The sequence below is a fragment of the Rana temporaria genome, chromosome 1 (assembly GCF_905171775.1).
Source record: "Rana temporaria chromosome 1, aRanTem1.1, whole genome shotgun sequence".
NCBI classification, from domain to species: domain Eukaryota; kingdom Metazoa; phylum Chordata; class Amphibia; order Anura; family Ranidae; genus Rana; species Rana temporaria.
Genome location: NC_053489.1, coordinates 492596078 through 492612611, shown reverse-complemented (window position 1 = coordinate 492612611; position 16534 = coordinate 492596078). Strand labels below are relative to the sequence as shown.

The window sequence follows — 16534 nt, the reverse complement described above, 5'->3', positions numbered from 1 at the left end:
GCAGCAAAAAAAACTACGAACTTTGCGACGGGAAACTAGACTAGCGGCGACGTAGGGCCCGGGCACTTCCATCTTCACCCGGTCTTTCTTCTGGGTTCTGTGCCTTTGGTCACTTGCCTTGGCCGGGCTGCGTTGATGTCATTCCCACGCATTTATTTATTATTTATAAAAGGCCCCACCAAAATCCTCAGCACCAGGCCCATGATGTTTCTAATCTAGCCCTGCGAACAGTAGTTTATAAGACCGAACTCTTCTCCGTCATTCCTTGATTGCGATCATGCGTGTTTGTACTTTCGACTTTCGTGTGACGGATTTCTGTACTGACCATTTGAAAATCAGAGGGTGAGTTCACATCTGATAACATTTTTATAGTCTGCACATCCAGCTTTTGTCTGACGAAAAAGTGCAATCGGCTGTCGAAAGCACCGTACTAACGATCCGAAAATCCTCAGACAGCTCTTCTTTCCCATCTGATATTCGCATCCTGTGTACGGGCCTTTAATGTCCGATTTGTCTGCTGCAATATCGCAGTCCCACCATTAGTCGCTGCCTTAGGCCCCTTTCACATTGAGGAGTTTTTCAGGCGGTACAGCGCTAAAAATAGCGCTGCTATCCCGCCTGAAAAACTCCTTCACTGCAGACTCAATGTGAAAGCCTGAGGGCTTTCACACTGAGGCGATGCGCTGGCGGGAGACAAAAAAATCTCCTGTCAGCAGCATCTTTGGAGCGGTGAGAGGAGCGGGATGTATACCTCTCCTTCACCGCTCCTTCCCATTGAAAACAATGGGAAACTGCGGCAATACCGCCCGCAATGCGCCTCTATAGAGGCGCATTGCGGGCGGTATTAACCCTTTATCGGCCGCTAGCGGGGGTTAATACCGCACCGCTATCGGCCGATTCCCGCTGCAATTCCGGCGGTATAGCGCCGCAATTTTAGCGACGATATACCGCCACTGCGGCTCCCGCTGTAATGTGAAAGAGGCCTGACTAGTAAAAATTGAACAATTATGCCATAAATATATCCCATCGTTTGTAGACCCTATAACATTTGCGCAAACCAATCAATATACGCTTTTTGGGATTTTGTTTTACCAGAAACATGTAGCAGAACATATATTAGCCTAAATTGATGAAGACAATTGATTTTTTTTACATTTTTTTATTGGATATGTTTTATAGTAGAAAGTAAAAAAAAAAAAAAAAATGTTTTAATTGGTTGTTTTTTTTTGTTTATAGCGAAAAAAAACAAAAACGTAGAGGTGATCAAATATAGTTTTTAGCCTTTTTCAAACGATTTCCTAAAGTAAATACGCTGCTGAAAACAAGAATGCTCTCACATTTATCCATTTGGTACTGTGCAAACGTGTGAGATTGATTTGCGACGCTGCAATAGTTTGGACATGTGTGTATGAGGAGGAAACATCCTGTACTAGAGAAGTGAGGCAGCTGGAGGCAGTGCTAGTGATGTAGGGTGTGTCTGGGAGAGCTGAGTTCACTTCCACACACAGGGCTGTGGCTGGGTCTCCATTGCTTTTTCTGCACTCCGCCTGATCAGCAGCATCTCACTGCTAGCCTGAGGGGGAAACAACAGACCATGTAAGTGCACACCAGGACATGTATAGTCTGTGTAGTATACTGTCAGGGCTAGTATACAGTACACAGGTACTTTAGGAGGAGAGGATAGAGGAGAATCCACCATCAGCAGGATAAAGTTGTCCGTCTGTCAACATTTTGACTTGCTCCAGTTGCTTGTGCTGCTTTGCAAGCAAATACTGCAAGCAGAAGTTATGATATAGATAGGAATTTGCAAATGTTTATAGTATAACCAAAGGTTGTTGTTGTTATTATATTTATTTATAATTATCAAAAAGTGGAAAGGTAAGCTCATTTTATTAATAGTTTTGGATAGAGCGAGTAAGGATTAGAATACCTGCAAGGCTTTTATTGCTGTCTGTATCCCTGTTGGGCCCCTTTCACACTGCTGCGACTTGGCCGCCATTCCAGGGAATGCCTGTGTAAACTTAAAGAGGAGTTCCACCCAAAATTGGAACTTCCTCTTATCCCACTCCTCTCCCCCTTACATGCCACATTTGGCATGTCATTTTTTTGGTGGGGGAGTGGGGGCTTCAGGAGAAGGGGACTTCCTGTCCCACTTCCTCCTTCAGCTGAGGGGCTGCTAAGGCGATACGTCATATCGCCTTTTGGCAGCCCCTCCCTGTAGGCGATCGCCTGGGACACGTGACAGGTCTCAGGCGATCGCCTGTCCAATCAAATAGCGCAGCGCCGGGCCGTGCACGCATGCGTAGTGACGCTCGCGCATGCGCAGTGGGTGCCCAGCCGTGAAGCCGAAAGCTGTCACGGCCGGGTGCCCACAGTGACAATGAAGACGCCGGCCGGGGAGGGGGGGGGAGAGGAGCGGACCCCCGGCCGGAGCGTCGCTGGAACGCTGGAGCAGGTAAGTGTCAGTTTATTTAAAGCCAGCAGCTACGCTTTTTGTAGCTGCTGACTTTTAATAAACTTAAAAAATGGGTGGAAAACCCCTTTTAAGGTCTATGGACCTCGACTCGCATCAAAGTCGGACCAAAGTAGTATAGAGACTACTTTGAAGTCGCACAGATATGAGTGGTTATACTTGGGAATCATGGGGCATGACTTGTCGTGCGACTCTGATGTCCAAAGTTGCAGGAAAAGTCGCACAAGTGTGAAAGGGGCCTAAGGGAGATTTACCCTGTCTATTTGTCCTACTCTATTTGTCCTATTTTATGGTTATCGCTGAAAGTAAAAGAACATCTCAAAATTTGGATGTCACCAGAACAGGAATAAAAGGCAAATCTTCCTTTCGGAGACAGTAGTTCTGGTGACAACCAGGGATACACTTAATCCTCGTACACACGCATGGTTTTCTCGGACAGAAGCAGAAAGAAAACTGCTGGCAGAGCTATCTTGCCGAGTAAACCAAGCGTGTGTACGAGGCTTTGAGGTTTCTTGTCTGGAAAACTGCTCAGAATCTCGACGAGAAAAATAGAGAACCTGCTCTCTTTTTTTTTTTTTTTCTTGTCATGATTCTCGGCAGTGTTTTTCTGCCCAGAAACCCGAGCGTGTGTATACTTACCTGCCTCCATGGAAACCTGCGCATGCTCGAAATGACTTTGACGCATGCACGGTAGCTTCCAAGGGATAGGTACGGTGAAGCAAGATGGCGGCGACGGCATCGAATGTGACGAGCGCATGCTCGTCGTAGTTGATGGCGTCACCGCGTCCGTGCCATTCAAAAGAACGGCGGTTCTTTTGAATGGTGTGTGTGTGTGTGTCTGTGTTTTTTTCCTGACGAGAATCCTGGCTAGGTTTACACTATATGCAGGTGCAGAGCTGCGTTTTATCGCACGCCTTCCAACACCAAATTCTTAATGGCAGCCCCCACACAGTGTAAACCGCTTTCCCGTGCTGAGAACCACATAGCGCTACTACTACTGTGATTTTTGGAAAAGGTGCAGAACTGATTTAATCTAGCTGTGATCTGAGCAAGGGTTTCTCATTGGTTGCATTGGATTATTGCACTTGTTAAATAAAGATACATATATATATATATATTTATCTGTGTGTGTGTGTGTGTGTGTGTGTGTGTTTTTATTTTTTATATAGCATTCGCATTACCAAAAGACGATTCCTAGCTGGTTGCTGTTACTTATTACACTTGCTAGCTCTAGAACTCTGGTGTCCACTAATACTGAAAGAATCCTGTTACTCTAGTGTGTATGTCACTCTCAGGTTTCACCTGAACACAAAACCAGGGAGGATGATTGATTTGCATACAGCTTACCTGTGTGTGATCACAGGCTCAGCTAGGGACGGCAAACCCTCCTACTGTACTATAGGGTTACCTATTGTGAGTACTTTCTCTTATCTATTAAGCGTCCACGCAAAATGCCTCTTATTGTTTTTTTGTTCCAAAAGTTTTATGGGCAGCCCAGCCATGGCCTTGATTTTAAACAATGCGTGATCTGCTTACTTAGCCGTTACACATTTCATAATTTAGCCTTTATTTTCCTTTGCAGCCTTTGAAACCTACTTTACACTAGCAGCAAAAATGGCAACGGTAAGTGGATACCATTTTTTTATTTTGTAGAAATAAGCGATCATTGATGCTTACTGTAGGTGTTGCTTTTGTCATGTATTTAGGCAAAATAAAACTAAAATTACTTGATTGTGAAGTAGAACATGTGTAAAAAAAAAAAAAAATGTTTTGTGTGTATTAGTGTAGTAATAATAATAAAATAAAAAAATGTATATACAATTGATGGGCGGAGGGAGCACTGCAGAAACAAATATGGAAAAAATAAAAATGAGATTATATATATATATATATATATATATATATATATATATATATATATATATATATATATATATATATATATATATATATATATATATCTATATCAATCTCATTTTTATTTTTTCCATATTTGTTCCTGCAGTGCTCCCTCCGCCCATCAATTGTATAGACTCTCCATGTCTTGGGTCTACATCAAGCTTTCCTATACACTAAAGATGAGTTCAGGCTTCCTCCTCTGTAGACAAACTCCAAATTTTGCGCTTTCATTTTTTTACTTCAAAGAGCAACTGGTTGGGTAATTTCTGCCCCGCAGCCCTCCTCCTTTTGTTGCATGAGTTGTGGGGCATGAATGTCCAACTCATTGGGGTAAAAAAAAAAAAAAAAAAAGAGCGCACATTTTAGTTGTTTAGCTAGAGGTGCGTTTCGAGGGTGCCCAAGCTCATCTCTACTCCACATTAGTCCCATGTATAGATAATACATTTTGCTATTACATTTTGACTTGTTTTTATTATGTTACAGTTCACCCAATGCATGATTGTAACATACTACAGCTTGACTGCTGTTGCCTGTATTAATGGTTGTGTACAAAGGAGAGGCCAGGGCATCCGTTTCCCCTGCCTTCTTCCCTTTTTTTTTTTTTTTAATGCCAATTAAATGTGCCAAGTAGTGTCTTATTAAAATACATTTTTAGATTGAGTAATAAGTGTTGATTTAGTAAAGTATGCTGGTTATCAGGACAAAGCAGTTGTGTTTTTTTCTATATACGAGTTGTCCCTGTAGAGAGCGATGAGAAGCATTGACGTGTACAGCTTTTCTTTCCTCTTAGAATGATTTTCCGTCCTAAAAAATCTAAAAGGAGGCTGGGCAGTCAGTGCTGTGTCATCGTCATATGAAAGGGAGTCTGCTTCCAGCTTTCAAAGCTGCACAGATGTAATGAGTAACCCCATCCATGCCGAGATGTATTTACTCGCTACGCACTGGCATTACCTGCCTCGAGCAATATACTCAGTAGTGTACATAATGAACTCATTTACTCTAGTACATAGTAATAGGTGAGTGGAATGTTGCGGAGGAGGTTTTATCAGGAAATGCAAACGATTTCTCAGCTAAACTGCAAGCAAGCACTGAAGTAACTACAATTTGAAAGATTTAAATAATTTTAAAGTGCTCTCTTAGCAAAAATCTTCATGAGTACAAAAGCAGCTAGCCTGTATATGCAGACCATAGCAAAATAAAAACTCAAACTGCAGCGCTAAAAGTGAGACCACCCTGTTGCAACCGTAGAGTTTCAGCAACCATCTAGAGAAAGAACAATCATGTCCAGCTGTAAATTATTGCAACCAGATAAAAGTCAATTCCAATGATGAGTGTAAAGGAGGACACCACTGTCACCAGAAACGCACTACATAAAAGAGGTCACTAGGCATTAGAGCCACATGATGAATATGTGAACTTATTGGGGGTTATTTAGGAAAGGCAAATCCACTTTGCACTGCAAGAGCAAAGTGCACCTGAAATTGCACTGGAAGTCAGTCGCTGTAAATCTGAGGGGTAGATCTGAAATGAGGGGAAGCTCTACTGATTTTGTCATCCAGTCATGTGCAAGCTAAAATGCTGTTTTTTATATTCCTTGCATGTTCCCCTCGCATCTACAGCGACTGCACTTCCAAGTGCACTTACAGTGCAATTTCAAGTGCACTTTGCACTTGTAGTACAAAGTGGATTTTCCTGTATATCTGAGGGGAAGATCTGAAATGAGGAGAAGCTCTGCTGATTTTATTATCCAATCATGTACAAGAAAAAATGCTGTTTTTTTTTTTTCTTGCATGTCCCCTTCAGATCTACAGTGACTGCACTTCCAAGTACACTTGTAGTGCAAAGTGGATTTGCATTTAGTAAATAGACCCTTTTTGGACAGAAAAAAGAGCTTCGATAGTGTAATATTTGAATGACCTCATCCAAGTCAGAAGGTTCTGAAAGCATATATGGAGTTATCCATATAATCCACTCTGCACTACAAGTGCATTGGAAGTGTATTTACTGTATATCTGAGGGAGACCTGCAAGGAAAAATAAAAAACTGCAATTTGGCTTGCACATGATTGGATGATAAATATCAGCAGAGCTTCCCCTCAGATCTACAGCGACTGCACTTCCACTCATAGTGCACAGTGGATTTGCCTTGGTGCAAGAACACCGTAGGTTTGATTTACTAACTCCACCAAACATTCTTCATCTAATAGGAGTCTATCCTAAAACTGCCACTTTTACTCGACCCTTTGGTTTGTTAAAGGAAGTTGAAAAATAACAGCCATACTGGCTAGATCAACAGGTGAAAATAAAGACAGAAAACTAATGCACCAACCAGATCTAAGGAAACCTGTAAAATATTACGTTTTTGTATTTAACGATCAGACAAACACAGAATGCCCATGAATTGATTCATTTGATTCAGGTCAGAAGGTTTTAAAATGGTTATAAAGCCTAAACATTAAGCATTAAGGTAAAAAATGTTTAGACATCAGTATCCTCGCTCCTCGCTTACCTGATCTCTCATTCGATCCAGCGCTATGCACGTCTGTGACGCTTTGCTGACGCAGCGGGAGCTATGGCTTGGTGCTATCAATCAAAGCCAGTGACGAGAGAGTGGCGGGCAGTGCCAAGTCCTATTGTGTGTGTGTGTGTGTTGATTTTCTCAGAGAAAATTCCAAGTAAATCTTCCCTTGGTTCTGCTTACTTCCATGATTGAATATCCTTTGCAAAGTGAATTTTCACTACATTCACTAATTTGCCAACAATAAATGAACCCCATTGCAATTGTTGACATTAAAGGCAAGGAAACCATTTTCTCATAAGTGTAGGCATAACTGGGCTGCTGTAAAAAAATGCTGCATCCAAGCAGTGAGACACTATCGCATTGAGCAGATCATGAGGCTTGTAAGATCCGCTCAGAGTTCAAAACTGTCATGAAATGTAACTGCATGCAGGGAAAGAGAAGCTGTCAAAATTCAGCCGTGATGTCGGGGATGGGTGGGACCGAACGGCTATCAAACACCAGCCAATGGGATGGGGTTTGGGTGGGCTGCTACATGTATGTGGCTCCACCCCTTTCTTAAGCGGGCCAAATCATTGGCTAGTGTTTAGATAGCTGTTTGTCGCTGAGTTGGCAGCTCTTCTCTCTCTCTCTCTCTCTCTCTCTCTCTCTCTCTCTCTCTCTCTCTCTCTCTCTGCATGCAGTTACATTACATGACAGTTTAGTCATTGATCTGGAAAGTGTGTAAGCAGGTTGCCTACTCATGTTTAGTCAGTCTACATGGCTGCCCAGGTTGGGAGGCAAGAGGTTAATGCTCGTGCCGCCTTTCCTTGTGTGTTTGTGGGGTTTTCCTGGGGGGGGGGGGGTCGGGTCGGGTCGGTCCTGCCTCCCTCTTGTGTGATATAAAGGGAAGAGACCCAGATCCTGGCAGTGGGATGGGACAGGAACAAAAAATAGGCTCAGGAGACTTGGAATTAAGTCTTAAACTTGTTAGAATGAGGCCCATCGTAATAATCGTAAGAACATTAACTCCTTTTGTTTGACTTATCTCCAGTTTGGACTCTATCCAAAGATGCTACACCTGTACAGGTAACCTGGGATAGCCACAGTTGGGTTTAGTTAGGGAAAGGGTGTTGCTGTACATGTTCTGCCAAAAGTTCAGTAAAGTTGTTTACAATGCTCAAAGCCTGGTCTGAAGTTACTCAAGGGGGTGCATCTGAGGTCATGGCATCTCTCTAAGCAACCAAGGTTTGAAATGGCACATTAGGGTCTGTGAAACATCACTACTACTCGGTTAACTTGCAAGGAAGTTGTTTTGAGTAACCAGAATGAATAACCGCAACCAGTCGTTGGCGTGATGCCTGAATAGGTGATCCATCCTATGCATTAAGGTGAGAAAACTTCTGGCAGTGACCTGCCCCCCTGTTTTACTTACCTGAGCCCCGTATTTCCCTCAACGGAGATGTGCTGTCCCTCTCTGCACGGGTTCCCGGCTCTTGATTGATTGATAGCGGTGCAGTCATTGGGGCTGGGCCGAGTCCGGCATTTGTGTCTATGCACGCCAAATGCTGGACTTGGGAGCGTGCACACAAGGCAACCCCCCGGGGAGTGGTTCTCCTAGGGGTTATCTGATGCAAGCGAGAGCCACCGAGGGACCCCAGAAGAGGATGTTCAGGGCCACTCTGTGCAAAACGAGCTGCACAGTGGAGGTAAGTATGACATGTTTGTAAACCCTCGTGTTTTTGTTTGTTTTAAATAAAAAAACACTTTAATCCCATAAATAACATCTCCACGGCATTTGTAAAGAAGGCTTTAAGACGCCCAAGAAAGTCCAGCAAGCGCCAGAACTGTCTCCTACAGTTTATTCAGCTGCAGGATTGGGGCACCACCAGTGCAGAGCTTGCTCAGGAATGGCAGCATGATGGAGCACCATGCCAAGTTATTTAGAAAGAGGCATTGTGAGTTTTTTGAAGTTGTCATTTTTTCCCACAGTTCTTTGCAAAATCAAGATTTTTTTTTTTTTCTTTCACAAAATTTTCATATTAGCAGGTTTTTCCCAGAGCGTCTTTCAGGACCGCACCTCGAGAGATAGTGGCTCCTCCCTCTCCAACAGGAAACACCTTCACTTCAAACTTTAAAGGGAGGCTCCTCCCAGCACACCTCAGTTTTTGTGTTTCCTCCGACCCGGAGGGAACATCTTCTGGGGAGTTCTTGTAGGTCCAGGGAAGCCCTGGATTACTCCCTTTTATTTCTTACCTTTTGCAGGCTAAAAACGCCTGGGAGACTCCGCTCCCCGAGCTACCCGTTCGGCGACGGTAGTAGCCGGGCTTCCCCTTCCACACATCCGGGATTCCGGGTGCTACAGGCAGGCGAGGTGTGCTCAGTGGGGCCACGAGTAGCTGGGGATGGCGTCCGGCAGCCGCGCACGCGATTCGCGCCATTCTGTTTACAATTTTCAGTGCGGGCGCCGGCCGTATGCGTCATTTCCGGCGCGCCGGCTAGAGGAAGGGGCGGAGCGGGAGCTGGTACCGATTTCCGCTTCCGGTCCGGCGCAGCGGCGCTATAGGTCTCCGGAAGCTGGTCGGTGAAGCCACGGGTGAAGCGCTGGTATTCTGCGATGGAAGCAGCAGAGAGTCCAGCGGTGGGGACAGGCACCAGCAAGGCCTCGGCGGGAAGCAGTGCAGTGAGTGTTTCTTCCTTATGAGTTCTACCTCTCTCTTTTTTTCTGTCAGGTGGATGGTCAGTCTCAAAATTATTATTTTTTTCTCCCCCCCCAGTGGCTTGGGGGCCTGTCTGGGCACTGGTTGGTCTTTACTTTTCCTAGTGCACCTTTTGTTGGGGTCCATAAGTGGAAACAGGGTTCTTCACTAAGGTCTCCCTGCCTTTTCTGCCCTGTTTTTCCTTGCAGGCTAAGTCTGTTACTAGAAGGAGATGCCCATTGTGTAAAACAAAGATGAGTGACAGCTGGAAGAAGGCACTTTGTAAAACATGTATTGATTCTTTGATACAGGAGGAGTCAGCCGCTATGCGGGATGATCTGATTTCCTCAGCAAAGAAAGAACTACTGTCCACATTTCAGTCTTTACGTGAGTCATTAGTTCCGCCTCCCACCCCTCTAGCCTCCACTTCTCAATCCTCTCAGGATTCAGTGTCAGTACCGGAACTGGTTTTGGGAACAGGCGACTCAGGTCCCAGGGAAGGGGGCTCTCAGGTACCAGACAGCGAGGACTCAAAGGAGTCAGAGGGGAGAGTTAGTGGGACACCCCTCAAAGTTTAAACTATCCTTGGAGGAAGTGGATGGCTTAATCAGGGCTATCCATCTAACTTTAGGCCTGAGTGAGGAAAAAAGGGATCTAACCTTGCATGACCGCATGTATGCGGGTCTGGGTGAGTCAAAGGGGCGGGTCATTCCGGTCCATTCAGTGATTTCTGAGACCATAATTAGAGAATGGCAGGATCCAGAGAAAAAGCCCTTTTTCCCTAAAGCACATAAGAGGCGCTTTCCCTTTGAGGAAGATCCAACAGCAGTTTGGAACAAAGTCCCAAAACTTGATGCGGCTTTCTCGCAAGTATCTAGGTCCACGGACCTGGCCTTTGAGGACATGGGTGTTCTTAAAGACCCCATGGACAAGCGCATGGATCTCCTCCTCAAAAGGTCATGGCAGTCAATCATGAATGGTTTAAAGCCCGCCATGGCCACAACTTGTGTTGCCCGGAATCTAGAGTTCTGGACGAATCAGTTGAAGAATCATATTTCGGCTGATTCGTCGAAAGAGGAGATTCTGGAATCCTTTTCTACTTTGACCGCGGCAGTAGCCTACATTGCGGATGCCTCAGTGGAGGCCATTAAGATGTCAGCAAGGTCAGCGGCCCTGGCAAATTCGGCCAGGAGAGCACTTTGGCTGAAAACCTGGCCAGGGGATGCGGCATCAAAGAACAAACTTTGTGGTATCCCTTTCTCAGGAGATCTAGACGTTTTTTTCGTCAGCAAAGGGCACAGGATAAGGGCAACAAACCCCAAGGGGACAGGAGAGGTTGGGTACAGAAAGCCAAAGAAAAAAAGGGAATCCTTTTCAATCCTCCTGCACAGTCCCAGAAATCGCAATGACTTGGCGACCCGGGTTGGCGGAAGATTACAAAAGTTTCTTCCGCGGTGGTCAGAGATAACCACCAATCAGTACATCCTGACCACCCTGTCCCGGGGTTACGAGATAGTTTTCAGACACTCCACCACAAAGATTTCTGGTGACAAATTTCCCAAAGGATCCAGCAAAATCCCTGGCCATGAAATCCTCTTTAAGGGAGTTGAGGCAGCAGGGGGTAATAATAGAGGTACCTCAGGCAGAGCAAGGCCTGGGTTTCTACTCCCATATTTTCCTGGTAAAAAAACCTACAGGAAAATTCAGGATGATCCTAAACCTGAAACCCTTAAACAAGAAAATCAGGTACAGGAGGTTCAAAATGGACTCTATTTTTTCAGTCCGGAATCTATTGACGCCAGGTTGCTTCATGGCGTCAATAGATTTGAGGGATGCCTATCTGCACATTCCGATCTCTCCGCAATCCCAAAGATACCTTAGGTTTGCGGTAAGGAGAGGGGGAATAGTTCAGCACCTGCAGTACAGGGCTCTGCCTTTCGGGCTCTCATCCTCACCCCGGGTGTTTACCAAGGTGATGGCGGAAGCCTTGGCCCCGCTTCGTCTGCAGGGAGTGGCAGTGGTCCCATATCTAGAAGACCTGTTATTTTTTGCCCCGTCAAGGGAAAAATTACTGATAGACTTGGCCAGGGCTCAGACTCACCTGGAGTCCCTGGGGTGGATCCTGAACCTTCAGAAATCATCACTAGTACCTGCCCAGGAAATTCTGTTTCTAGGATTTCAGGTGAACTCCCTGAGCCAAAGTATATTTCTACCCCAAGAAAAAAAGATCAAGGTCCAGGAGACCATCTCTCGACGTTAGTCCAATCAGCCCATATCCATAAGGCAAATAATGGCAGCGTTAGGACTATTAACCTCAACCATGCCCGCAATCCAGTGGGCAAGGCTGCATTTTCGGTGCCTACAGAGTTTTCTGTTAAGGTCATGGGATCACAATCTCAATTCCCTGGACAATCTAGTAAAGATTCCATCTCGGGTAAAGAGATCCCTATATTGGTGGAAGGACCAGAGGGTTCTCTCGAAGGGTCTGGAGTGGTCTTTTCCAGTGGGGAAAAGAATAACGACAGATGCCAGTGCCTGGGGATGGGGAGCCCACTTGGGAAAGAACTTCGTTCAGGGCCGATGGTCAAAGGAAGAGTCAGCTCGATCTTCGAACTGGAGAGAGTTGAGAGCAATCACATTAGCTCTAGAGAGGTTTGCTCCGGATCTGCTAGACCACCACGTTCAGGTGCTGACGCACAACGCTACGGCCGTAGCGTATCTAAACAGGCAGGGGGGCACCAGAAGCAAGCCCCTGCTGATGTTGGCCGAAAGCACCCTGTTGTGGGCGGAAAAGAATCTGCGATCCCTCTCAGCGGTACACCTGAGGGGATCCCTGAATGGGGTGGCAGATTTTCTGAGCAGGCGTCAGGTTCGGGAGTCAGAGTGGTCACTAAACCCCGAGGTCTTTGCAGAAATCTCCAGCAGGTGGGGTCAACCAGAGGTGAACCTATTTTCTTCGAGGGGAAAACTCCCAGGTACCTCTGTTTTTTTCTCTAAACAGACTGGAGGGCTCCCTAGGGGTAGATGCCCTGGCGCATCCCTGGAGATTTCGCCTCTGCTTTGCTTTCCCCCCGTTCCAACTGATTCCATTAGTCCTGAGAAAGATTCAGAAGGAAGGAGTCCCAGTAATCCTGATCGCTCCGTATTGGCCCAAGAGAGCATGGTTCTCAACACTCCTAGGTATGGCTACAAGACCATGTTGGCTCCTACCTCGCAGGTCAGATCTTCTGAGTCAGGGTCCAGTGTGTCATATCCAGGTGTGACGTATCCAGGCTCTCCCTTTCAGCTTGGTTTCTGAAAGAAAGATCCTAAAGGATAAGGGGTTTTCAGATCGGTTAGTGTCTACCCTATTAAATAGCAGGAAGGAGGTCACAAGAGCCAACTACGCTAAGGTTTGGAGAGTGTATACGTCCTGGTGTCACACTGCAAACATGGAACCTAGCAGCCTGAAGGCCATCCTAGAATTTTTGCAAAACGGAGCAGATATGGGGTTTTATCGGTCAGCACTCTAAAAGTGCAAGTATCCGCCTTGGCAGTCTTTCTAGAAAGATCGGTAGCCTCCGAACCATTGGTGTCCAGGTTCTTTAGAGCCCTCTCGAGGGCTAGGCCGCCACAGGTTAAGGGTTTCCCGAAGTGGGACTTGTCAATTGTATTGAAAGCTTTAGCGGAAAAGCCTTTTGAACCTTTGAGTGATGCTTCTCTTAGAGATGCTACCTTGAAGGTTCTTTTCCTGGTCGCTATCACCTCAGCTCGTAGGGTGAGCGAATTACAGGCCCTGTCAATAAGGGAACCGTATTTTTCTTTATTTTCGGATAGGGTTGTGCTTGGAACAGACCCAAAATTCTTACCGAAGGTAGCCTCAGCAGCCAATCGCGCTCAAGAGATTGTGCTACCTACGTTTTGTTCAAACCCCTCGGGGGGGAAAAAGAATCGTTTTTTCACATGTTAGATGTGAGAAGGGCTTTGTTATGCTACCTTAAAATAACAGAGTCCTTTAGACGCTCGGATTCACTATTTGTTTTGTTTGGGGGCAAAAGAAAGGGCCATCCAGCCTCAAGGGGTACGATAGCCAGATGGTTAAAGCTAGCCGTCAGGGAGACCTATTTGCATGCAAAGATTGTCCCACCAGATGGGATCTGTGCTCATTCTACATGAGCGTTTGCGACCTCATGGGCAGAGAGAGCTGGTGCCACCCCGGAACAAATCTGCAAGGCGGCGACGTGGTCAAGCTTTAACACGTTTGTACGGCATTATAGGTTGGACCTTATTTCTGCCAAGGACCAAGCATTCGGCAGAAAGGTCCTACAAGCTGTTGTCCCGCCCTAAGGTGGTAAGTCTCTGGTATCCTCTCGAGGTGCTGTCCTGAAAGACGCTCTGGGAAAAAGCAAGTTAGGCTTACCGGTAACTTGTTTTCCAGAAGTCTTTCAGGACAGCAGCAACCCGCCTGCTTGAGATACTTGTTAAATATGCCATGCTGTGACTAACCTATGTGTTTATATGTTCCAGCCGGGGCCGGAGGTTTCTCGGTAACAACTGAGGTGTGCTGGGAGGAGCCTCCCTTAAAGTTTGAAGTGAAGGTGTTTCCTGTTGGAGAGGGAGGAGCCACTATCTCTCGAGGTGCTGTCCTGAAAGACTTCTGGAAAACAAGTTACCAGTAAGCCTAACTTGCTTTTTTCTCACACACAGCATATGCATACCACAAATTACACCCCAAAACACATTCTGCTATTCCTCCCGAGTATGGCGATACCACATGTGTGAGACTTTTACACAGTGTGGCCACATACAGAGGCCCAACATGCAGGGAGCACCATCAGGCGTTCTGGAGCACCCAGACCAATTCTGACATTTCTCTCCTACATTTAAAAATCATCATTTATTTGCTAGAAAATTACATAGAACCCCAAAACATTATATATGTTTTTTTAGCAAAGACCTTAGAGAATACAATGGCGGTCGTTGTAACTTTTTTCTCGCACTGTATTTGTGCAGCAATTTTTCTAACGTGTTTTTAAAAAAAAAACTGTTTTATGCTTAAAAAAAACAAATCAGTAAAGTTAGCCCAATGTTTTTGCATAATGTGAAAGATGAAGTTACGCCGAGTAAATAGATACCCAACATGTCACCCTTTAAAATTGCACACGCTCATGGAATGGCGCCAAACTTCGCTACTTAAAAATCCCCATAGGCGACGTTTTAAATATTTTTACTGGTTATATGTTTTTAGTTAGAGGAGGTCTAGGGCCAAAATTATTGCTCTCGCTCTAACGTTTCGCAGCGATACCTCACATGTGTGGCTTGAACACCGTTTTCATATGTGGGCGAGACTTGCGTGTGCGTTCGCTTCTGCATGCGACAGGGGCGCTTTAAAAAAAATATATATTTTATTATTCACTTTACTTTACTTTATTTTAGTTTGACACATTTTTCATCAAAAAAGAAAAAATTTTGATCACTTTTTTTATTCCTATTACAAGGAATGTAAACATCCCTTGTAATAGGAATATGGCATGACAGGTCCTCTATACAGTGAGATATGGGGTCAATAAGACCCCACATCTCACCTCTAGGCTGGGAAGCCTAAAAAAACAAACAATCCTGGCTTCGATCGTAGTGTTGAGTCGGTAGAAGCAGGAGGGGGGGGGGGTGTATTGCAGAGTATTTCGGGGTATTGCAGGGATTGCACAGTATGGGCAGAGTATTGCAGGGTATTGGGCAGGGATGGCTGAGCAGGGATGCATTGATGGCTGGGTCTGTGACTACATTTGTCACTGCTGCTGCCTCCGCTCTTGCCCCTCTCCTCTCACACTGTACCGTTCGGTACAGAGAGGGGAGGGAGGAACCAGCGTCATCTCATGACGCCGGTTTGTTTACAAGTGATCGCTCCGCCCAATGATGGAGCGATCACTTGGTAAACTGCCGCTATCAGCGGTTATTTATCGTGATCCGTGATGCGCCGGGTCCTCTGGACCCGGCTGTCACGGACACTCCTGTGTGCGTGCGATTCTGGGAGGACGTTAATTAACGGCCTCCCGGAGTTAAGCAACTGCCCTGTAGACGTACTTTGTCTATAGGGCGGTTGTCCGGTGGTTAAGTACAGTTATAAGGTGGAGGAGGGGTAGGCTTCCCTGAATAAGTTAGGTAATCCTTAAAAACTCAAGGGTAGGAGCTGACGGACATACTGGGGCAGGGAGTTCCAGAGGATGAGAGAGGCTCTGGAGAAATCCCGGAGCCGACCGTGGGAGGAGGTAACAAGGAGAGATGTCTTGGAGGTGCAAAGAGGATGATTTGGGCAATATCTGAAGATGAGGTTGGTGATGTAGCCAGGGGTCAGATTTGTGGATGGTATTTCAAATTTTATACATTGGGCTAGTGGAAGCCAGTGAAGAGATAGGATGAGAGGAGCAGCAGTCTCGGATTGGTTAGTAAGAAGTATTCTAGCAGCAGAATTAATAGACTGTAAGTGGAATAGCCAATGTAAAGGTAGGTAGGTCAGTGAGGAGGGAGTTGTGGTAGTCAAGGTGGGAAATAGCCAAGGAGTAAATAAGTTGTTTTTGTGGTGTCATTGGTCAGCAAAGGGGTAATTCTGGGGAGGATAAGGTGGCAAGATTTAGCCAGTGACTGGATGTGGGGGCTGAAGGAGAGGTCAGCGTCTAGGATTAGACAGCACCCTGGAATGTGTGAGGGGACCAATTGTTGTGCCATTGGTCTCAATGGTAAAGTCATGGGGGAGGAGAAGGAAGCAATATTGCAAGCTCTGTTTTAGAAAGATGGAGTTTGAGGAACCAAGGGCATGCAGACTGCAAAATATTACGTTTTTTTTTTTGTCTTGGGTTTAGATATACTTCATTGGTTTACTTGTACTGCTTGCCGACCAGCCGCCGCAGTTATACGGCGGCAGGTCGGCTCTGCTGGGCGAGATCACGTAGATCTATGTCATCTCGCCGTTCAGCCAATTGTTTATACA

The 16534-nt window shown here is 45.7% G+C and overlaps 1 protein-coding gene across 1 annotated transcript in view; it reads left to right on the top strand.

The window, feature by feature from the left end:
• Positions 1-1462: 1462 nt before the first annotated feature.
• Positions 1463-16534, top strand: part of ANXA5 (annexin A5) — a 66937-nt gene continuing 51865 nt past the window's right edge. Inside the window, exons 1-2 of the mRNA XM_040330327.1 lie at positions 1463-1596; positions 4056-4096. Coding sequence (XP_040186261.1) covers positions 4088-4096 — 9 coding nt within the window. The 5' untranslated portion in view covers positions 1463-1596; positions 4056-4087. The remainder of the gene's footprint in view (positions 1597-4055; positions 4097-16534) is intronic.